At 45.6% G+C, this 25,013-nt stretch overlaps 1 protein-coding gene across 3 annotated transcripts in view; it reads right to left on the bottom strand.

The window, feature by feature from the left end:
- EXT2 (exostosin glycosyltransferase 2) overlaps positions 1 to 25,013 on the bottom strand; it is a 132,931-nt gene that overhangs the window by 83,544 nt on the left and 24,374 nt on the right. For all 3 annotated transcript variants that reach the window (XM_027579891.2, XM_027579890.2, XM_027579889.2), the window contains 3 exons: positions 21,277 to 21,472; positions 19,294 to 19,433; positions 16,579 to 16,672 (listed from right to left, as the gene is read on the bottom strand). In XM_027579891.2, the coding sequence (XP_027435692.1) occupies positions 16,579 to 16,672; positions 19,294 to 19,433; positions 21,277 to 21,472 (430 nt within the window). The remainder of the gene's footprint in view (positions 1 to 16,578; positions 16,673 to 19,293; positions 19,434 to 21,276; positions 21,473 to 25,013) is intronic.

Genomic DNA, 25,013 nt, shown 5'->3' with positions numbered 1-25,013 from the left:
GCTTACCTTGGCCAAGTACACAAGGTTTCCATCATTAAAAACAAAAGCGAAAAAACATTGTTCAACAAATACCTTCTTGATTACAGTTCATCACTAAACTAACAGACCATCCTCCTGACCCCAAGGCTAGGATGTGCATGTGTGAGTTGAGGTGAGGTTGGCGTTGATCCTGATGATGTATTTGGGTGAGGCAACCGACAACAGGCAGGGACGGTTATGAGGATACATTAACAATTTCTCTTGAGGGACAGGAATCCGTTATTTTCATACACCTGTTTCCTCTGCCACACTCTGTTCCTCCTGCCCCCAAATCAACCATCTTGAGTGACACAGGTTTTATTAAAAATGAAGACTCACTTTTAGCACAACTAAGAGGTTTCCTGCATTATTAAATCTTTTTCAAATTCTCTAGCATTTTTAAAGTCCAGAAGTTCTCAACCTAGTACATAATCCTGCACTTTTAACCTTTCCATTCTACAGATAAAACATGAATTGTGATACTCAAATTTTCAATGAAAAAAAAAAAAAAGAAACAATCTCACCACTAAGAATCTTTCCACGAACACAGCAAAACAAAATAAAAAACCAAGCTTTTACAGGACTTAATAAAGTCTTTTAATAATATCCTTGTCACCCTGTTGTGATGAGAGAGCACGGCGTAAGTCCTACCTCACTGACCGGTGGTGGTCAGAGCAGAGGGACTCTGCAAATTCTGAGTGGAGCCAAAAAGGCCCCTTCCTCGTGTCCTGGTGTGCAGCGGGATGATGCGGAGGTGCAGGCAGGTGGCCCCTGAAGCAGGTTATGCTTCACCCTCGCGCACCCCCTTTCTACACTCTTACCTGGTCAGGGGCTGAGGATGGGATTAGGAAAAACCCGTCTCAGAAGTGGATTCACAGTGAGGAGCGAAACCCAATTCAATGGAGCCACTTCAATGACAACTACTGACTGGGGCTCTTGTACCTGATATAGACACTGAGGGACAGAACTACGTCCCCTCAAAATGCATCGAGGGACGACATACAAGGCAGCAGCAAGAGGACAGCCATCTGCAAGCCCAGGAGAGGACTCAGGAGGAAACCACCTTGTTGACACCTTTATCTTGGACTTCCAGCCTCTGGAATTGTGAGAAAATCTGCTTCTGTTGCGTAAGGCACCCAGCCTGGGGTGTTTTGTTACAGCAGCCGCAGCAAACTAACATAGACATCAACAGACATGACAGACCTTCCCCTCAGGACTGCTGGCCGCCCCAGGGCAGGTGCCACAGCGGGTACAGCTCAGAGCCACGTGCAGTATCTTACCCAACATGGGCATCTGATAAGTAAGTATTTTAGATTATTATAAGAGTTCGAAGGGTGCTTTAAACAAAGAACATTAGAGCTTTGTAAATAAACTTCACATACTTTTCAATCACATGCCACAAATTCTTCCCAAGCCCAAATCTGCCACATCTGCCGTGTAAGCTCAGGCCGTCTACTAGCCTCCAAGGTTTGCCTTCCTTCTTTATTAAAATGAGAAGAATAACAGGTACCTCATCAGATTTTCAGAAGGAAGTTCCTAATACAGTGCCAAACACACATGTGTTAACATAAAAATGCTCCCCTTCCCTTTGCCTACCGGGAAATGTAAGCTCTTGACCATACTCACGACCACAGAACAGGACAGTGGTAAAATGAGGCCCGGATCTTCTAAGGCCTCAGTACCTGCTAAACACCCAGTCTTTGCGCTGAGGCAGAAGAAGACCTTACCAAAGGGTCCTCCCTGCAAACGATTGTCAGTAATATTCTATTTGAATTCTAGAAAAGCAGGGGACCTCAAGAGAGATCATTTGCTCCTTTCTTAGGCTAAGGGCATCTTGAGTAGAAGAGACACTTTCTACTCAATCATCTTAGAATGAGAAGTTTGATTTCTCGCCGAAGAAGCTATATTGAAATCATCTAATATCCATGGGTCCCTGCATTTGCCTCTCAATATCAAAGCTTTTACTCCTGTTCCTCAAATAAGAAGCCAAGCAGATGTGGGAGGGTGACCCACACTCTACGTCTCCTTGCAAGATCTAGTTTCCCCTGAAGGTCGAATGGGATCAAGAAGACAGTGAAGAGTGTAGCTGAGCTGTCTCACAAGTAGGCCTCACGAGATCTGGCAGCAAAGACTGAACATTTGAGCCCTGTGACGCTTGTACTATGCCATCTGCACCATTAATTATGACCCCAGGCACCAAAGACAGCTCTGATTTCCATGTTTTAGCGCAATTTAAAAGAAAAATTCTTTCCAAATAAATGCTACTTGGAGCAAGTTGGAAGAAAAAGGGGTAAAAGAGCTTGATGGTAGGGGGAAAACTTGGTGAATACTTGTAGGGAATGCTTGCATGTTATGATCGCCTATCCTATGGGAAACAAGAAGGGATCCAGGAAGAAAAAGGGGTAGTCTGAGTCATGTCTCTTGACGTATGACAGACAGCTCCTGAAATAGAAAGCCATAGGTTTCAAGTCTCAGGGGTATCACCTTCAAATATATCAATGTTCTAAGGGTGGATCAGTTTTCCCAACTGCTGACGCCCTGCTGCGAGGAGCAATCCCAAGCAAAACACAAGCCTCTGACTGGGAGCCTTTGAGGCGGCAGGGAGCCATGAGGAGTTCAAAGGCAAGGCCGGCCAGTGGCTTGTACCTCCAAGAGCCATAAGGGTGAAAGGTTACTAAAGCAGGAGCCACTGACCAATAAAACAGTGCTTGGTCAAACCTTCTCAGCAAAGAGACTAGAGATTCATTTCTGCTGTGCCCAGTCTGCTGAGCTACCCACACCTCTGAATCCCTAATTCCCTAGGTCAGATCAGGGAGCTTCTTTCATGATTAGCAGCTCACCAGTTCTCTCTCTCAGCTGCTTCCATAAAACAGCTAAAAGGTAGATTGGAAAACTTTAATCAAGAGCTGTCACCAAAAATAAATAAGAAGGCAACACGGGCCAATTACTTGTACAAGAATCTGCCTGGGGTGAGATTTCCCGTGTCTGCTATGCTAAAACGTAAGTTTGTGGGATTAGAGAAGGCAAATGTAAAGCACGCCTCACTCCAACCAGGCGCACTGGAAAGGCCTGCCCCTTTCATTAAGACACACACGAAGACAGGATGCGAAGGGACCGAGGGGACAGACGTGAAGGCTTATTTCAGGCGGTGATCTCCCCTCGGTCCTGTTCCCCACATCCTGACAATCCAACTAGAGAAAACTAGGGAGATCTTCTTTGGCGGGTTCTTCTTTTTTGGCTGTGGATACTAACTCAACAGACAGGTCACATGGGAGTCCTTCCGCTGTGCCAACACATTCCCAGAAAAAGAGAAACTGAGAAGAGTGTGGGTTCAAAGCTGTTTATCACTGTTCCACCTGACCAGGGCACGAGGCCTCTAAAGCCGCTTGCTGCTGGAAAGCTCCATCTTCTGATTAAGGGTTATTAAGACAAGCTCTCCTATTGATCCTGAATGGAAACCCCAATGTACATTTTCCAAATTGGGACTCTGAACAGGGGGGAAGATTGAAATAGCTACACTCGCTATGTCGGTAGTCCTCAATTTTTCCTCCTGCCCCTTCTCACCTGAAGGATGATATACACCCCTGCGTAAGAGTAGCTGAAGTTCATCATAGCAGGGACTCTCGAGAGAAATCCATGTCCCTGTTCCCCACCTCCACGCCCCCCCCCACCACCCCATGCCAGAAAGCGGTTAAGAACTGAGTGGGAGTGGGAGAGGTATGCGAAGTCTGAAAATCTCCACCGGGAATTCAGATCCTTCCCTTACCTCACAGTGAAAAATTACTATGGTAGCTGATGAAACAGTGAAAATCTTTCTACTCTATAGTTTCCAATCTGCAGGTTATACCAAAAAGACTTCCAAAGATTATGCTTGCTGTTGCATCATATTCAAAGTTACCTACAACTTGCTAGGCAGAGATGTGGAGGGGAATACGGATCTATGGTTATTCGAGGCTCCAGGGAAGCCACTCGGGTCCACTGCTCCCTACACACTGCCCCACAATCCATGAGCGTGTCATTCAGACGTGTCGCCAGCTTCTAGGTCTTCCCATTCTGGTCAAATGTCAAAATGCCTCACTCACTGCTAAACTCAACCCTCAGTCTCCAGCTTAGAACAAAAAGAAACACTCAAAGATCTTTGATACATAATAAGATCATCAAGACCTGCTCAAATTAACCTGAAATTTAAAAATACTTCAATATACATATGTACTTCAAATATCTGAAATATTTAAATGAAAAGTATTAGAATCTGAAAGATCACAAACGAACTGCTGTCCTATTAAAGTCCTCATCAAAATGGGAAGTACACCTTGAAATATAACAAATTAGTCTTAAGTTACAAGGACAGAGATAACCATATTGCCAGAAATGGTTCACATGGACCTACATCTGTACCAATCCTGATCTGATTTAGCATGAAATAAATATATGTGATTGTAGTCTTACAAAAATCTTCCCAAGGAGAACAGCATGGGATTATAAGATTAATTGTGCTATTATAAAGCCAAAAACTATGCCAGGCCAAAACTCATTATGCAACCCTAAATCCTTTTCAACATCCACAATGCTGAGGTAGACAGAATATACATATACATAAATATATAATAACTTATATTAACATTTATAGACAGAAATCCTACGGATCACTTAAATCCTGAATACAGTAAATTCTTTACCAAACATAACAATACTTGATAATTGACAGGTTATTGTTTTGTAAACAAACCTAGATATGTTGTAAGTATATAACAAATTTACAAAAGCTGCACTGGGTTTCCCGTAATGAGCAATTATTTCTCAGAAATGCTTCCAAATAGTCCCACTCTGTGGGAAACCAGCCCCAAAGAGTCAGACAATTCTTATATAGGCTGCAAATTAATATTTAACACTTTTATTAGAGAGGCCATTTCCTGAAGTAATGTCCCATACTGGGGACTCATTAAAAGGGATTAACCCATGTTAACTCTAGAGACAGCTCTCCAACTAACGCCCAAAGAGGAAACTGACCATCCTATCATGAAAAGGCTGTGCAATGATTGTTCATAATCACGTATTTACGGAGAACTTCCAATACACTCAAGTTATTTTTATGTAACTTAGTTTCATAACTTACATATTTTCAGTAAGTTTGTTAAAATTACACCATAAACAATAATATCCAGTTTGTTAAACTTCTTAACTGATTACCAGATATCAATTTAGTCCCCCCAAAAAATGTATAAAAAAGTAGTTCTACCGCTTTGGAGTTTGGGACATTTTATTTTGTTTTATTGCTCGTTTGGTTTTTATACCTAATTACTCTCCCCACAGGAGCTACATGAGCAATAAAACAAACCAGTATATTTTTACTGTTCACTCAATGAAAATCATTAATCCTAGATCAACAGCCATATAATTTGACTAACTACAAAAATTCCTTGCTTTTGCCTCAACCTCAAGTTAAATGGCTATTTTAAATTGAACACACTTGCAAAACTGCTCATGTCCAAAACTATCTGAAAAGGGAAAAATAACGTGTTTGGTGCCAAAACGGTACACAGCACTTAAAAATACATATCCAGGGGCGCCTGGGTGGCTCAGTTGGTTAGGCGACTGCCTTCGGCTCAGGTCATGATCCTGGAGTCCCTGGATCGAGTCCCGCATCAGGCTCCCTGCTCAGCAGGGAGTCTGTTTCTCCCTCTGACCCTCCCCCCCTCATGTGCTTTCTCTCTCTCATTCTCTCTCTCAAATGAATAAATAAAATCCTTAAAAAAAATACATATCCATTGGGTTTTGCTTATCTCTACTAATGTCTTCCTAAAGGCTTCAGTTAGGAGAAGAGCAGGCAGATAGAAAGCACATCCTGAGGGCATATTCCATCCACTCTGGAACTCAAGGCTGAAAGGAGAAGGAGGGCAGGGGTGCACCTTTTGAAATGCCTGGAAAAACATTCTGGTCTGGAGATGCCAGAGATTCTGAAGCTCCCATCAAGCTGCTGGCCTTGATCCAGGTAATGGTTTTTCCTTCCCCTCAGCTGTCTGCTGCGGGAGTTTTCCAGCAAAGAAAGAAAGGAAAAGTGGTAGGGAAGAGGGAGGAGCAGCTTCCAGTCCACTTCTCTGTAAGTGAGAGGGTAAAAAGGGCCAGGCATCGCAGGCTGACATTTATAGAGGGCCTGGCGTTTCCATGAAGCACTCTGGGAGGATTACTGGGGGTTAGCAATCTGGTCTAAAAGGGGCAGCAAAGCAGACTGAGGAGAGTCCCTTTAAATTTGGTAAGTGATGCTGTGGGCAAAGACACGGCAAGCCAGAGCGGACAATGACGTGCGAGCAGAGGCCCAGTCAGTCGGGCGGCCTTTAGAAAACAGGTACATGGTAAGCCTGGCTCCCCTAGCCCTTCGGGGCTGCCCAACTCACTTGCTGAAGCTCAAAAGCACAAACTGCCCGTGGAATGGCACTTTCTAATAGAGGGATAAAATGGCTGCCTCCACCAACAGACCGACTCATCCGGCCAAGGGCAGGGTTCTGGACCTGCACAGGTTAATGAGCTCGCTAGTCTTTGACCTCCAAATCACGGCCACGCCACCCAATCCCTCCTGCCTGGCATTTTTCTTCAATTTTAATATCAGAAGTTTCACACGCCTGCCTGAGCTCCTGGACTCGGCAGAAAGACCCATATAGCTGTCAGCAAACTGATAAGAACTTTAAAATGACTCCGCGGGGCCTCTTTAGAAAGAAGAGCCAAAGACGCCCATAAAGAAACAGGGCAGGGGCCACGGAAACCAGCCGCTCACACTGGTTTAACGTGGCATTAAAATGAGCTACAGATTTATGGCAGTGTTTTAGCCCCTGGCCCACATCATCTCGGGGATGAAGCTCCCGTCCCCGCTCCCCAGCGTGATTTTAAATCTGGGATGGAGCTGGCCAGAAAGGAATGGGGGGAGGGAGGCAGAGGTAGCAGGAGGAGGAGAGGAAAAAGGAAGAGGCAGAAAGTACTGGGAAATAGAACAGAACTCAGTCTCTTTTCAGTGGGATGGGAACAACAGCTATTTCTAAAAGCTATCTGGCCGGTCCTCTTAAACGCTCATAAAAATTCCCTTTATTTTTAGTTCTTACCCAGTGAACTCAAGTTCTTCAACCCTTCACCACCCCAGCGTCAATTCTGATCATAACTCTTCTCTTCAAGTTCATTTCTTTTTTAATTTTTCAGTTCAAAAAAATGAGTAAAATCATCATTTGGCAGAGAACACATCTGAAGAGGGAAAAAAAACTCAGTACAAAATTTTTTTCTCACTGGAAAGAAGAAAAAGTAATAGTGCTTTATCCAAACGCGCCAATGAATTTTTTTTTTTAAAGGCCAGCTAGAGAACCACTTATTTATTTATTTGACAGAGAGAGACACAGAGAGAGGGAACACAAGCAGGGGGAGTAGGAGAGGGAGAAGCAGGCTTCCCGCGGAGCAGGGAGCCCGATGCAGGGCTCGATCCCAGGACCCTGGGATCATGACCTGAGCCGAAGGCAGATGCTTAAGGACCGAGCCACCCAGGCGCCCCGAAAACCACTGATTTTAATCAGCCATTTGGATCCTAACAGAAAAACAGAGAGGTGAACTGCCTTCCATGCCAAGATGTAGAAAGTACACCAGACCCACAGGAATAAATTCTGTTTCAAGTTTCCAAGCCCAGAAGCAAATGTATAATATATCCATGTTGGTAACTCACGGTGGTTCCTTAAGACCAAACTCCATAACGGAAGGCTCCTTCCAATATTCAAACCCAAACCCAAGCAGAGCAATCCCAAATGACTGCCAGCATGGAGCAGGCAGACCAGAACCCAGATGCTTTCATGATTTCATGTAATCAATACAACTGCTCCACAGTGTCACTAGCCCCAGGTCTGAAATAAGAAAAGGGAAGCTTCAACAAGTTAAGTAATTGGCCCATAGTCACAGGTGAGGATTTGTGGCACAGTTTAGGATTTAGAACTCAGGTCTCTCCAAATCAAAAACCCAGGTGCCTGGGTGGCTCAGTCGTTAAGCGTCTGCCTTCGGCTCAGGTCATGATTCCAGGATCCTGGGATCGAGCCCCACGTTGGGCTCCCCGCTCAGCAGGAAGCCTGCTTCTCCCTCTCCCACTCCCCCCTGCTTGTGTTCCCTCTCTCGCTGTGTCTCTCTCTGTCAAATAAATAAAAACAAAACAAAACAAAAACCCATGTGCTTGCCACTACCAACATTTTTCAAACTTTCTGGACTAAGAAACGAATATATTTTATACTGAGCTCATTGCTCATCCACATATATAACTGAAATAGAGGTTTCTGGAAGTATTTATCTTTACTGGGCAATATGCTGATATTCTTAACTGATTACCAGATATCAATTGAAATATAATTACCAGATATCAAATGAAATACAATTACCAGGTATCAATATTACCAGATATCAAATGAAATATAATTTCATTTAAAAAAAATAAAATGCCAGTCATCACCCAGTGAATTGACTTCATGATCTAACTAACGAATCATGACCCTTGGTCTGGAAAATACTGCAGTACCCAATGTCCGGGCTCCCCCACCCCCACCTAAAATAGTCAGACAGGTAGTTAGGAAACCTGGGATCCAGTCAGGCTCAACCCTGGCCCTAACACTTCATACTTGAGATCACCTGAACTTGGGGCGCCTGGGTGGCTCAGTCAGTTAAGCATCTGCCTTCGGCTCAGGTCACAATCCCAGGGTCCTGGGATCCAGTCCCGCCCACTTCTCCCTCTGCTTGCCACTCCCCCTGCTCGTGTGCACACATGCACGCTCTCTCTCTCAAATAAATAAATAAATTGAATCTTAAAAAAAAAAAAAAAATCACCTGACCTCTAGGGCTTATGTGTCATTTATAAAATACGAGGAAAGGGTTGAACAGTTTCGAAGGTTCCTTCTTTGATTTTGTTTCTCAATCTCCTTAATGAACACTGCCTTCCCCTTCCACCAACCATCATTTCCTTACTCTCCTCTTGTCACTGACCTTCCCTGCCTTCTACTTCTCTACAAAGTTCTTGGCCGCTGCTATTCGAAGTCCTTGCTAGGGGATGCCTAAGTGGCTCAGTCAGTTAAGTGTTTGCCTTCAGCTCAAGTCATGGTCCTAGGGTCTTGGGATGGAGTCCCCCACCCTGCTCCTTGCTCAGCGGGAAGCCTGCTTCTCCCTCTGCCTGCCACTCCCCCTGCTTGTGCTCTCTCTCTCTGACAAATAAATAAATTAATTAAAACAAAACAGAAGTCCTTGCTCGTTGTGCTCCATCCTACCTGCCAAGTCTTTCTCACAGAAGCCACGAGGTCAGTACCCTCCCAGAGAATCCCATCTTCCTATCCAAGACTAGCCGCCATGAAGATTCCCTTAACCTCCGATCTACTCATGACTCTCCATAGCACAACTGAGTGACAGCACTTCTGGCCCTGTAGTGGGTGTATTACTGGAAGTACTCTCCCTAGCAGCCTCAGGGCCTTTCTTAAAGATAGGATCTGAGTCGTTCCCCCTGATTTTTAAAAAAAAGTCTCCCTCAATATGCCTGTATAATACCAGGAATAGAGCAGGTGCTTGATACATATTTATTTGATGGGTTTGCATTATGAAATTAAAGACTCTAATTCTCGTACATTTGGAGGTTAGGTGGGCTGCTCTAGAAAAAGCCACTGAACTAATTAAAGCTAGCACCATAATAAGATAGGTGAGCATTTCCAGACCAGGTTCCACCCACGACTCACTTCTGTTTGCCCGTGGACAAGGTGTGCCAGGGCTGCCAAGGAAAGCAGCTTTATGGTCTCTCCATCTGGACTGTGAGGACTTAAATCTCAGAAGCTATACAAAGTAACTGCAAATCAGCGCAAACCTTAAAGACAGGAAAATTTATTTACAGGCCCTGGTGTACTATAAATCTGAGACAGTTCTATTAAAATGCTTTTCTTGGCTTCCCATCAGATACTTGGCAAAGGTCTTTTTCCAATAAGGTTCTTAATACTAAAGTTGGGGGAGAAAAAAAAAAGTGGAACACATAAAAAATGCTCTTCCTTAAGAGTTCCAATTAAATGAGTCTTTATTTTACCCTGCTTTAAACAATATACATTAACCAATCTCTTTCGCAATATGGATTTACACATTCAGGAAAACTCAAACACAGAGAATCCAGTGCTATTGAAAAGAAATTATGAAATTCAGAATATCCCATAAAGCAATCCCACTCAATCCCCATGGCTCTCCCACAGGCCAAAGAGCCCAGCTTTGTGTCAGAACCATGGTTGTCTGTTTCACAGGAAGAACTGCAGGGATCCAGTCAATGTGTTTTGGGGAAGCAACGCAGTACGAAAGGGCAAGGATGAAAAAAAGCAGAGATCGGGAAACACAGCTTGGAGTGACTTGTCGGGGCCAGAGAGTGGGGGGAGAAAAGGAGGCAGGGAATATTTGGCATTTTTTAAAAAGCCGTGAGAGTTCAGTTTAAGTATATTTAAAAAATTTTCAATTTCACAGGTGGAGGGATAAAAATGACAGACATTACAATATTAATTCTGGAAATCAGAAGTGAAATATTTTCCATATTCTTCATAATATATTTCCAGCGATGCATCCAACTAGCCCTAAATGTCTCAAGCGACCACTTTTTTGGGAAGACTATCCAATAATCAGTCATCTTGAATTATTGGCAAGTTCATCTGATTTTTTTGCCTCAATCCAGGCCACACAGCTCTGTGATTTGAATAAAGTTGTGGGCAGCTAAAGAGAGTGTGCTCCCTGTCTGTCCCTCACATGGTGTGCGGTCTTGGGAGGATTACTTTGCGTGCCTTCATCCTCAGTGTCCTCACATGAAAACATTCAGATTACCCGTCTGCCTGCCTATCTCACTACTCTGTTTAAAGAGTTTGCTCGGTAAACCCTTGTGCTCGGTGTGAGGCAGGGAGGGGGAAATGGACACGGACTGTCGATGGACAGGACAGACAAGCCACCCGCACGGGGAATCTTCAGAGAACGGGACTGCCAAGGTTTCTAGACATCTGAGGGTTTACACCTTTCACTGAATCATGAAACACTTTTTAAAAATAAAAACTTTTTTTTTCATTTTTACTAAGTTTTTTATTTTAATTCCAGTGGAGTTAACATGCAGTGTTATAGTAGTTTCAGGTGTACGATACAGTTATTCAAGAATTCTACACGTTACTCAGGGCTCATCATGATAAGTGTACTTAATCCCCTTCACCTATTTCCCCCATGCCCCCACCCACCACCACTCTGCTGACATCAGTTTGTTCTCTGTATTTAAGAGTCTGTAAAAACAAACATCTTGGACAGACTTTATAAAAGTATATTATAAAAACTTTATAATGTATATTATTTTAAGAGCCACTATTTTAAAAATATATGTATGTGCTGAACAAAATTTAAACCTTCACTTAAAGATTCAAGGGCATCACCAAGAATAGCAATTTCTGTACTTCCTCAATTTTAAGACAACTCATCAATAATAGCTTTAGGAGAAAAAACAGAAACCACATTCAATGTTCAAACTGATGGCAAGTCTCATTTGGATGTCAGAAAGCCAAAATATGAAAAACAAACAAACGCGTACTTCTCTGAATCGAGGAATTCTGCCGTCTTACAATGATGCACCCAGGATACAGTGAAGCCTGCAAAGCTGTCGGCCATATATCCAATGTACTGAGAGTTTTATTTTTGAAACAGCTTTTCCATCTTCGCTATTCACGCCAAACTGGCAGATGACCCATCTCAGAGACCCTTCCTTATAGTCTTTCTGCCCCTCCAATTAGTGACTTTTAAACTACTCTATGAAAACCGGGTAAGTCACTGTGTTGAAATTACCTGTAAGTAAAATAAAATACAAGCCTCGATTTTGGGGCCGACCCACGGACAAAGTGCGCGACCTCTGGTATGCACACACACATTTGCTCTTTTGAGTTTTGTTCTGCTCTCTGCTTTATCACAGTGAAGCCTAACTATAGTCCTGGTCGGTGCGGGTGCCACATGCCTGGGGTTTTATTTTCTTAAATAGAAGCGTTTTGTCTTTTTCCTAATCAATTATATCTTCAAGTACTCCTCAGCAGCACAAATATTCAGTACGCTTAGCAGGAAAATATGAAGGTAAACTGAGATGGGTCAGTGTAACAGACTGAAAAGAAACTATTTTAACTCACCCAAGCTTACAGGCCAGGGAGAAAAGAAGATGCTGACTATTTCTGCCACCTCAAAGGCTCCCAGTCAATTGAGTACAAAGGAGAGTTCAAAGGCAAGGCAGGCTCCTGACTTCCACCTCCTAGTGTGGCTGAGGTTAGAGGTCACTGCTGGTGGAGCCACTGACCAATAAAAGAATGTTTGGAAACTCCACTCAACAGATAAACCGCGGATCCATTTACGCCTTTCTCCCTATCCACACAAACATTTCCAACTATACAGTCCCATGTCTACCCAGCCTTCCAGGATCCTAGATTGCTTTCTTTTGTCGTTCAAGAGAGACTAGGAATACGAATGTTCCTTCTGACTACAGAAGAATATTCAGTTGCATATATCTTCCTGTCTTCCAGTGTAAGAAAGGTGGTTGATAGGGCTCTCCACCTTTAAGGCCTACCTCAAGTGCTACCCCCCCAATAAATCTGCCCCTGACAACTTTAGCCCATAACTTTTCCCTTCCATTTCAGATCCCTAATGTACTCTGGAAAATGTGCACGATTTTCCCACCTTTCTCTGTGCTTATACCCACACATCGCCAAGGTAACGATTAGGCCTCTGGAGTGGGGATCATAGATTTATTACTATCTCGCGCTATCTCGAAACCCTTGAAAAAACAACACTTAATTAGGGCTTCACTAAGTTAACTAGTTAATTTAGCTCGTGGGATGATATAAGGGCAAGTGATAAGTTGGCTTTATACTGTTAACTCTCACCCTCTACTAATTGAAGGAACTGGTTTTTAATTTACCCACAAAGAAAACTTTTAAGCTCTCCCCACCCCCAGCTTGTCCAATATTCTCGTCAGCTTTGAGGAGTAGATAACTTACTGTCTTTAGGCTCTAGCCTTGTACTTAACTTTAGGGCTGCTTCGACATCACGTCTAAGGTCAGGAGGCAAATTTACCTACTTTTCCTTGTCAGGCAAAGTCTCTCTCCCTTGGTGCATCCTACTGCTCAAGTCATGATGAAGACTTTCACCGGGGTCCTCACCAGTCACACTGCAGCCTCCCTCATCCCGAGCTCTAAGCTGCAAAATGTCACTACAGTATTTCCATCACCAAGATTGCACCCCCACTCCACTGGGGTCAATTCAGAAACATAGCTCTCTTCCATCTACAGACAGCAAAAATCCTGTGCTCAGCACTATTTCTTCCTCATCTGAAAGAAATAGTCTCTGGAGACTGACTACGAGGACAATGCCAGTAAGAAGCACCTTCGGATTTCTTGGAAACACTGACAGGGTCCAAAGGAAAAGGAGTCACTTAAAAGTGGATGGAGACCTCTGCTGGCTGCAATCGTCCCTGCAGCTTCTCAAGCTAGTTTTCAGCCACTGAGCAAGAAATTTGACTGTTGCTCAGGCTCAGCTCATTCTGACCTATCAACCAGGGGCCCTAAGGCACCAACTACTGATACAACAGGATTTCCCTAGAAGTTTATACCTGTCTTACAAAAAGATCCAAATCTGACCCCCCTAAAAAGAATTCACTAAGGTGTAAAAACTTTCCAGAACCAAGTGTGTACTATTTTTTCAGCCACTCCTGCCAAGGTCAGGTTAAATCGATGGGTTAACCAAAGGGCAAAATGATAAGCAGATTCTGCAAAGAATCCTATAGAACAAAAAAACTCTCTCTAATCTTAGAAGAGAACTTCACTATCAATAGGACGGTGGTTCCCAATCAAAGCAATGTTGCCCCAAAACCGGACAGTTAACAATATCTAGGGACTTTTCTGGTTATCACACCTTGGGAAAAGGGTGTGCTATTGGCATCTATCAGCTGAACCTGGTCATCCTTATACCTCTGTGGGAATTAGTTCAACCAGGTAATCTCACTTTTGGTTGAGATCAGTCTAGAAATCTGAGATTGGGAGAAGAGGTCATTTTGGGCATACAGAATATTCAGGGAAAGGGGAGCAGGACTCCACGAGGCATTGCAGTGGACTGCTTTAGAAGGTCTGAAAGCAGTAGAGAAAAGGCACACAAGAAAGCCAAAGGAAGACTTGGAAAAGGAGGCAGGGAAGTGCCAAGACTGCCTTTCTGTCCAAGTTGACACAATGTGGGGCACTCACCACCCGAAGAAGTGACTGGCCCTCGGGCCTAGAGGCGTGCAGCAGAGAAGAGATGGCCACTGGGCCATTCATATTGTCAAGGACGGTGATATTCTTGCTAAGAACAAGAGGTTCACAGACGTTTTAAACAGCTGAATGGAGCATGAAAAAGGATCTAGCCATCCCCGTCATTTCATCAAGGTGGAAATGAAAGCCCAGTGAGCTTTGGTGACTTATCACTGTCGTATAACTCAGAGGACAGAGACTGGGCTCATATCCAAGTCTTTTGACTCCAAGTATATCTCTTTGAACCCAAATAACCTCAAAGTACTCTATTTTTAATGACCTCTATTCATTCTATCTCAACAGTTCTACAATTCGGAGCCCGGGCTCAGAAATGACCAGCTGCGCCTACCTCAGCCCCATGGTTCCCCAGCCTGCTCTGGGCAACAGTGGTGTTCCATAAGCTAGCGTGGGAGCTTGGCTCCGAAAACCCAATGATTCTTTTTCCCTACAGGATGGTGCTGGGTTTTTACTTGGCCTTGTCAGACTGGAATCTTAAGATGGTATCTGATTTGGCAGATGACACCCTACTTAGTTAATAAATCAAGATGGCCATAAAAGAAACACCCAGAGCTCACACACCAGGACTCTTCTGTGAAAAGGAACATTTCTGTGAAAAGGAACATTTTCTTCTATACGACTTGTAAGAACCATAGGTTGAGATGAAGAATCTAGAGATCTCCAGACAGATTTTCTAACTGACTGAAACTCAGATGAGTTGAGTGGTGAAGTGATGACTGAGAAGCCCAAACACTTAAAATGAACACAAAGAGCCCTGAAAAAAACAATGGAGGCTAAAATCCAACAGGGATTTGTTTTGTTTTTAAGATTTTATTTGAGAGAGAGAGAGAGAGAGAGCGTGCACACAGAGGGAGAGGACGACAGCACAGAGAGGGAGAAGCAGATGCCCCGCTGAGCAGGGAGCCGGACAAGGGGCTCGATCCCAGGACCCTGGGCCATGACCTGAGGCAAAGTCAGGCACTTAACCAACTGAGCCACCCAGGCGCCCCCGTGATTTGTTCTCCCCAATCACAACGCCCACATGTGTTACCAGTGAGGTCACTGAGGTCCAGAGAAGGCAAAGCCTTGGCCACGGGTAGTTGGTGCCCGGCCGAGACGGCATGGGCACAGGCAGTCTGAGGTCAGCGCCTGCACGGCCGGTACTGCATGACACGGCCATCTCCGTGGTTTAAAGTAAGAAAGTGGTGGATCCACACGTCCGCTAATTCTCCCTGCTTCCTAAAACCCTAAAATGACAATTATGACAAATTTTTAAAAATGAAGGCATAGTCACTCTAAGATCAAGAAGATGGGAGACGAGCTGAAGCAACAAAATGCAGAAGCTGAAAAGCAGAACGAGACGTGGGGGCTGACTCTCTGGGCCCAAGCAGCCGCTGAGGAAAATCACCTGAGAAAAACCCGAGGCCGTCCGCTGCGGAACCCCAAGTGGGGGCAAAGATGAGGGACTTAATGCTGAGAACCCTCCAACCCTTTCTCCTGCTCATCTCCTACAATGACAATTTTGACAAAAATAAAAACCTTAAGAATCTACTAAAAAAAAAAACAGCAAGCATAGTACCAATGTGGCGTAGTTTTTTTTTTTTTTTTTTATCTTGCTTATTAACATTTCGGCCCAACTAAATTTCTCTCTGGCAAGAGAAAAGAAAGAGAAGCAGGACTACCTGAGGCCCCGAGTGGCATGCTGCAGACCGTGGAGAACAGCCCAGGGGAAGGGGTATCAGAAGGTGGAAGAGACACCGGACAGTGAGGCAGGGGTGTGGTACCTGCTCCAGGGGAAAGGGAGCACCGCTCAGTGAGGGAGGCCGCTGGAACCGGGAACCTAGGCCAGCTAATATGACAACATTCTCCTGGTCAACAGCTACTCAGAAGCATCACCCTGAGATGTCCCTTCTTCCTGAGCTGCCTTAGTCACGACAACTATCACCTGCTGTGGGAATAGCCATCCAGAAAGGCTCTACATCCTGAACACACTGCTATGCTATGACCCTAAAACATAAGAGGCTTACCTCAGGAGAGTTTTTAAATCTCTGATAGTTACTATCTCAAACCTTATCTGATGCGACTCACCTGAGTCTGCTTTCCTCTCTCCAGTTTGGTGAGTCGATCTAGCGGAGGAAATAGCCCCGCTCACTCAGTCAGCCCTGTCGATGTGTATCCCCACCATGCAGGCCACCCTTCTGTACCACCCATGTCACCCCCTCCCACCCAGCAGGGCTGCCTGGCCTCTTACCTGCCGCTGCATTTCTTCAATCTGTCTTTGGGGGATGCTCTGCAAAATACCGTACACATCGGGTATCTTTTCTTCCGGCACAACCACAGATGCTCTAGAGAAGACAGCAAAACAGTTTCTATACACCCAGCGCTCTACACAAAGCACCTCTACAGACCTGTCCCGGGCGTTCTCCTGAGCAGAAACAACACCCACACCCTCCTTCAGCCTGCATTCCCTCCGGCGAGTGGCTCCCCATCCTCTCCTCAGGGCCCCCCTTCTCAAAGGCCTTCGTTCTCTGGCCTGCTGCGTTTCCTCACCTCCCTCCACGTCACCCGTGTGCTCCAGCAAACCATGCTCTGTCCACCACGGGGCCTGTGGGTGTGAACTTCCTGCTCCCTGGTATACTCTTTAACTTCACTGCCCGCTCTGAACGAACAAGGACTTTTCTCGTTTAGCTCCCTACTCAAAGCCATTCACTCACTCAGCACGTATTTACGGAGCCTCTATCACGTGCCAGGTGCTGGGATTACAACAGCGACTGAATCAGACAAGGGCCGGGGCTAAGCACCATGAGAACACCTGCGGGAGAGCGTTCTAGGCAGAAGGCCCTGAGGAAGCAGCATGCTGGGAATGTTCTGGCAATAGCACGGAGGCCGGCGTGGCTGGAGTAACAAAGATGGAGAAAACCAGGAGATAAACAGGGGATGCGGGGGAACAGCAAGCGCACGGAGCCTTGCAGGCTGTGGTAGGCTGTGGTAAGGACTCGGCTTTAACTGAGACAGAAAGCCATTAGAAGGTTTTAGGCAGACCTGGCATGACCTGATTACGTTCCAATGGGGTCATTCTGCCTAATGTGTTGGAAGAAACTGCAGAAAACAGGAGCAGAACAGCTGGAGACGGTCGCAAAATACAGTGGAAGAGCCGAGGAAAGTGGTGAGGACTTGCCCGCAGGTCAGACACATGGGTGAGGGAGACAGAGGGCTCAGCAACCACCCACCCGTCAGGGCATTTAGCAGGGTTTCCCATTTTATTTGTACCAATTAACTTATTAAAATCTGAAACCCGTTCCCCAGCAAGACTACTCTGTTAGGATGGAAACCACGCCTGGTTCCACTCCCCAGCACCCCCTGAGCACCTGGTACATTGTCTAGCACACAGAGTTGGCACTTAGTGAATATTTGCTAAATAAGTGCACAATTTCTACCGTACAGATGGGAAAACTGAGGCTCAAAGAAACGATTTGGCAAGATCACAAAGCTAGCCAGTGACAGAGCTGGTTACCTGAACCCGGGCCTTCTGGCTCCAAATCCAGAGCCCTTCCACCACTTACCCATAATGACAACTACCCAAGCCGGTCTGGATTCTCACAGGAATATCTTTCCAGCCGTGGCTCAGGGTCACTGCCTCCACGAAGCCCTCACCAACTCCACTGCCGGCAATGGTGTGCGCCGCCTCCTCACGCTTCTCCCACCAACCCGCCCAGCCCGGCTGATCTCATCGCAGTAGCCAGTCATTGCTGGTTCACCTGTCTGTCCTCCACCCGCAGGCTAGGGGCTTCCTGGAGGCAAGGTCTGACCGATCATCTTTGTATCCCCATACCTAATGGTACCTCACAAATAAAGGGCCCTCAACAAATGTCTCCATGGATGCTTAAATGACTGGAGGTGGCTCAGCACTTCTCTAAGATAAAAAGAATTACACAGCCTCGTCTTTCAGGCCAAATGAGGCTCCCCCTCTGTGCTAGGCTTCCACCGCCCCCTGTGCAGGCATCTACAAGGCACTTACCACACATTATTAGAATGCTTGGTTTGTTTCCCACTAGACCCCAGCCTCCTTAAGAGCAGAGACTGCATTATTCACAGGAGACTTTCCAATAACTATGAGATGAATCAATGTACAGAAGAATGAATGCTACTTGCATTGTTCAAATACCTATGGTGATCAGACACGAATAGAAATATCAGAACAGGTGGGAGAGGAGAAAATAATTAAGTATCTGAGGCAGAGTCAAGCTTGAGAGGTATACACAAAGGGAGCTAATTTTCAATAATCTTTAACCTCCAAAGTCCTAGGGAAATGAAACAACATGAGACCAGAGGGCCCTTCTGTCCATTACAGCAGTGACAGCCATACCCAAGCGGGACCCATGTTTGTCCTTCTGTGCCCTAGGAATGTCTCTAAGCTTTCACGCAAATGGTGGCACTCCCCCTCCAGCTAGTAACATCATGCAAAGCACTTCACCACCGTGGCTACAAATCACACCCACGGAGCTCTGAAGTGCAGCATTCCCAAGGGTAAGGCCCGGGCATTTCTTAAAGTCCTTCTGGTGAGTATACTGGGCAGTTACAATGGAGAACCACTGCTCTCGCCTTTGGTAAAAGCCCAGACAGTACGTATTTGGGGCTTTGTGGGCCGTATCATTCCTGTCACAACTACCCAGCTCCGCCATTTCAGCACAGACACAGCCAGTGGGCAATATGTGAGTGAACGGGTGTGGCTGTGTTTCAGGAAAACCTTACTTACAAAACCTGGCAGCTTCCCTTATTTGGCCCAAAGGCCTCAGTTTGTGAACTTCTGCTCTAGGCCAACAACTAACTCTTCTGATGGAAAATACAGCAAAACAATCTACAGTAGTTCTCAAACCTAGGTAGGCATTACAGTTACTGAGGGGGCTTTCAAAATCTAATACACACAGAACCACTGGTGTGAAGTTTATTACAAGGTAACACTCACCTCTTCCAGTCCAGAACTTCAGAGAAAGGCAAAATATAGGAGTCTGCAATGACAACTGGGACACAGCCAGCGCGTAAAACGTCACTTAGTACCGCCTGGCCCAGCCGAGCACCACGAAGGACCACACAGAACGTGCCCTCCTGCAGGAACACAAGGAGAGGCAGGGGATCACAAACCAGTCTTGCTGACCCATTCTCTGATCGCCGTAGACCATCAAGTTCTCCTGAGGGCTGAAGCCAAGCACTACTGAGACATCCTGATGGAAAATGCAAACAGATAAAAGCTCACACCAGGGGAACCTGAAAAGCTTACCTGGCTGCAAGCTTGGTATTTCCAATCTTCAGTGTCACCTCAGTGCCGCTACTGGTGGCATCTGGAATGTCCAGAGCCAACGTCCAAGTCTTCTCTGGGCCCTCAGTAACGTGACTTCCCACAGCCGGTTCCTTCCAGCCCTGTACTATGCACACACACCGTGGCACAGGGGCTGAGCATCAGTTACAGCGCTTACCTCAGCCTACCTCATAGCAGAATTATTTGTCTGGGCATTTGAGGCTTCCTAGAGGACTCCCTAGAGGGAAGCTATCAACTCTCATCTTTCTACTCCTCATGGCATCGAGCAGTGTGCTCTGTACATAGAAGATATTCATTTCATGTATGCAGTGCCTTTGAAAACACGCAGATATGTTCTTTCTTAGAACAATAAATCAAACAGAAAGCAAAGTCTCAAAAAATTTCTTCTCCCTTCCCTCCCTCAAGCCTAGTCAATGTGGGGAACGTTTCAGAAAACGAGAGACGTACAGGAGAACAAACAGTTGCAAAAGGTAAGCAAAAATAAGAAAATACCCTCTAACACTCGGTTTTTCCCAGTTTTTGCCTCTTCAAGAGGAAAAAAAAAAGATAAAAAAAAAAAAACAAAAACCCACTGTTCCATCTTTACAGCTAAAGAAAAGGAAAGTTCAGAAAAAATTGTAAAGAAACTCAATATGCCAAACTCCTCCAGGGATACATGAGAAAGCAGCAAGGGCTGAAGAAGAGAATCAGTCATGGCGCCTAGAGGTGCAGGTGGACAGTTTAGCGTGCCCTGAAGAGTCAGCATCCAGATGTGGACACACGCGCTGATAACCATTTTTCCTGTCTAGACAAAGGTTACTATAAATACTCCTGCTCACATCACCACTGTTATCAGTCAGACATTCCAGAGGCGATGCAGCACTTTCTCGGAGAGAAAGTATTTTAACAATCTCAGCATGGGCCAGTTCTCTTTGGAGATTTAAAAAAAAAAAAAAAAAAAAGAATCACACCAGCTCCTTGCTATTTCTCCTTGAACTATTTTAAATATTTCAGGGACCAAAACTCACTTTCTCCTTTCCTAGCCCCCGTGCCCCTGGAATGCCAAGCATCCTGCTTATGACGCTTAAAATAACCCCCAAAGGACTACTCTTACCAGCGAGTATGGAAACAGTGCCATGCCCAGGACTCAGGCAAAGGACACACTAACAGGAGGACATGCCTAGGGTGGCAAAACACCAACAGACAAAACAGTAACAAAAAACAAAAACCTTCCATTCCCAGCAAAAGTTGACTGCGGCCTCGTGGGCCCACATGTCAGAGGCTACAAGCTGCCACCTTAAAGAGGAAATTTCTCTGCACGGGCTTAGGAATACAGGGGTAAAAGTAAAACACATTTGCCCACTCTGTCCACGTTACTTCTCCGTAAACCCATCGCAGTTGCGATTCTGGAGGGTAACGAATGTCTGAAAGGGGCAGGAGTACTGAGAGGCCAAGCAGCTCTGCACAAACAGCAGACGCCCGACGCCGACGCACCTGAAGGCCCACATGGCTGGTAAGGAGCAGGACTACGTTCACTTCTCCCCTTGAGTAATTCTCCTGGCTGCGTGTGGGAAACAAGGCCTTTTGCTGGGGTGTGTGCTACTTCGAGGAAGGGACCTCTCCCGAGCCTGGCGGCTAAGGGCAGACACTCACCTGCAGCACCTGGGGGTAATCGTAGACCTGGTGCTCACGGCAGCGCTTACGCACCCAGAGGACACCCTCTGAGAGGTTGGTGCATTTATCCAGTACTAACACCGACTCCCCGTGTCTGGCCTGCAGGGCTTCCAGGTCTTCTCTGTACTCGGGGTGGACAGCCATCTGAGAGGACAGGAGGAAATACCGCCGGGGCCTGCAAGAGAGCAAAAAGCGTGACTGGAACATTGCCGCCGGCTCGCTGGTCAAGGTACAACAAACCCGGACGTTCAACTTATGGCAGGGAGTGCGTTCCCACCAGTCTTCGCATCTCTTGATTTTCTGGGAAATCGCGCTCTGCAGCGTTGCACAGGATTTACAGTATTATACACCGCAGGAACCTAAGGTATGACTCAGTCACGTGCCATCATTAAAGATTTTATTGGGGAGAAGTTCTTCAGGTTTGGAGGAAATGCCTGTAATATGCCAAGCTTGGACAGCAAGCTATAAATATGTATGTGCACACGTGGAAAAAGAGAGAAACTAACTGGCTGACTACTTGGAAGAAACGTCAATGTGTTACCATTAGTTATATCTGAGGTGTCTAATCTGAAAAGGAACTGAGAGCTGGCTGATGGGCAGTACTGGTGGTAAAACCAGAAGAGGTGAAGGACAGCTTTTGGCTGCTGAATGGCCTCCTCAGGCTACGGAGACGCTTCAGGGAAGAGAACCCCCCATCCTCAAGGCCACCCGCACACAGGAAGACTGAACTGCTGTTGAGAACAATGAGTGGAAAAAACTATCTTCACCAAAGGAGGGAACCAGTCTTCACATCTGGATAGCAAGGATGTCTAAGAGAAAATGGAGTGAAGAAAGGATTTCCATGGGTCTAGTACCATTTAGATCTCCACCAGACAAACACACGAACACAAAGTTAGTAAGCCAGAAGTCGAGGGGGAGTTCTGGGGGAGACCAGATGGTAAGTAACTCTCCCCTGGAAGGCAAGATCCGCACAGGGCGGAGAGGTCACAGTGCATAAACACTACACAGGCTGAGGGACCACTAGCAATCACCATCAAAGAAATGAGTAATATAAAGCAGCTTCCAGGAAGAAGTGAAACACCCATCAGACCTAGAAGCAGTGCTCACAGGAATCTACCCCGCACTGGTCTGCACCAGGGAAAGTTAATGCCATCAGACAAGCTGATACGAGTCTGCACATAAGAAAGGACCAAAACCTATACTCTTGTGACCCCCGTCTCTCTCTCTCTTCCTTCTTCTTGCCTTGGGAGAAAGGAACGGTAATTTTTTTTGTTGTTATTTTTTAGTTTCTTAGACATTTGGAGGTTTAGCTGGTGAACATCACCTTACCCATACATCCATAGCCAAAGAACATCCATTCTCTGACTGAAAAGGTCATCACGGTTTATTCAGCACTAAGCTTCAAGTCCCAAACACACAGAACAATGAGTGGAGACGGGTAATGCTCCCCTTTCCAGCCAGCTCAGCTACAGAAACTCCAGAAAACACAGCAACATACCCCACAGCCAGATGGCCTTCAAATCCTCAAGACCCTTTCTTCTGGTAATTCCTTTAAGTGACTGAACTACAAGCAAAAGGTACTTCCCCATCAGTTAAGAAAGAAAGGGATGCGCACCCTCCCTCAAACCTCACTGTCTAACAGCAAGTAGCCACATGAAACCATTTAAATTAAACTTAAAATTCAGTTCCTCTGTCACACCAGCCACATTTCAAATTCTCATTGGCCATATGTGGCCAGGGGATACCCAACAGCAGAAATACAGATGGTCTCCCACCACAGAAAGGTCTGTTTGATAGAGCTGTCCCTGATGGTCATTCAGACCCAGACCACAGGGTAAAGGTAAGTGGAGATAAGAAAGACATGGAGTAGCAACCCATCGGGGAGTCAGTTTGGATCAGCTGTACAGATGGGTTCCTCTCATCCTGGGCAACCTCTCCCTAAGTTACAATTTACTGAACAATATGCTGAATATTTATAGCTAAAAGTAGTCCTTCTAGACACTGAAACAGACTCTGGGATTCTATTCCCAGCCCTGAGCCTCAATAATTTTTCTTTTTTTTTTTATAATATTTTATTTTTTATTTATTTGACAGAGAGAGACACAGCGAGAGAGGGAACACAAGCAGGGGGAGTGTGGGAGGGAGAAGCAGGCTTCCCACGGAGCAGGGAGCCCGATGTGGGGCTCGATCCCAGGACCCTGGGATCATGACCTGAGCTGAAGGCAGACGCTTAACGACTGAGCCACCCAGACGCCCCTCAATAATTTTTCTTATGTAAAAGCATTAATTTACAGAGGGATGACTTGGTGATGGAAAGATCACACATAAGAGCACTTGCAGATCATCTCGAAGCGAATACCATCTCTCTTCAAAGTATTTCTGTAATCAAACTTGTCTGTTTAAACAAGAGAAAGACTTATAGACAAACTCACAAGACAAGCAGGGTTTAAAACCACCTTAACAATGAAAGCTATCTGGAAATCAAATAGACTGGGTTTGTTTTTTTTTATTTCAAATCAGAAAACTTCTCATTAACGAGTTATAATGAAATCAGCCATGCATCAAGTTAGGGCTGAATGACCTTTAAAGAAAGGTCTTTCCAATTCCTAAGACATTGGTTCTATGATGGATCTCATGGGGCACTGGTATTTGCTGGATGTTTCTGGAAACTTTCTGTTTAAGTAGAGCAACCATAAAACTGGCAATGCTCTACGCTGTCTAGAATTAAAAACAGACACGCCAGTACCCAAAAGGGTGTCCATGCAGAAGGGTGCAGAGTGTTGGAGTTCTAGAGAGAAAAGAGTGGTACTGCATGGCATGGGTGGGGACAGAAATGGCCCACCCGGAGTGCTGACGCCTTTCTAGGGTGGAGGATTCTACTTGGGAAAGATCTGGGAGGTGGCCCCATGCAGGGTATGAGAGCCCTGAAAGGGTACCCAAGGTTTCGGCACTGGGGGGCAGGGGTAAAAGTAGCCATGGCAACCCAGTGGGATGCTGGAGAACAAGTGAGGTTAGGAGGGCATGTGGGAATCCCAGGACAGAGTGTTAGAGCCCGGGCAGGCTGAGAAGGATGCCATGTTGTGGGGAGGGTGAGAGCAATGGTACCGGCACCCCAGTGTGGGGTGCTGGAACCCAAGAAGGCTGCAGAGGATATCTGCCGGGGCAAGTGGGGAGAATACAGCAGCAGGAGCACAATGTGGGGGAGTCAAAGTCTGAGTGGGGGTGATGGAGGCAGGGGCAACACAGTGCAAGAGGGTTGAGCAAATAAGTAAAAATACTGAGGATAAATGGGAGCCAGATTTCTCACTGTCAGAGAATGGAGTTACAAATATGCAAAGGGAGAAAACCAGCATGTTCCTGTGGTGCTGGGTGGATTTGCAGATGGTGATATGAATGCATGGTTCTCGGTGTACACAGATAATATAAGAGAGACTATCTATCTACCTAGATACAGAAATAAATACAGATATTTCATGTGCGATGCTCGAAGAAACTCCAGTAAAGGAGTTGAGTTTCACTGTTGAGTTTCACTGTTGAGAAACAAAGTTCTATTTCAGATATTCGGTCGCCAAGATCCCTGGATTCCTACTCTACCACTACTCCATTTTCAGCATAAATGTGCAGATGTGCACAAGAGTCTAGAAACATTCCCCCTGCTTGCATGCTGGTTCTCCCTGACCTGACAGATGGCTGATGGAGTGTGCCCATTTTAGCCT

This window comes from Zalophus californianus, chromosome 11 (assembly GCF_009762305.2).
Source record: "Zalophus californianus isolate mZalCal1 chromosome 11, mZalCal1.pri.v2, whole genome shotgun sequence".
Classification (NCBI taxonomy): domain Eukaryota; kingdom Metazoa; phylum Chordata; class Mammalia; order Carnivora; family Otariidae; genus Zalophus; species Zalophus californianus.
The sequence above is the reverse complement of the archived record's forward strand: the minus strand, read 5'-3'. Positions and strand labels throughout refer to the sequence as shown.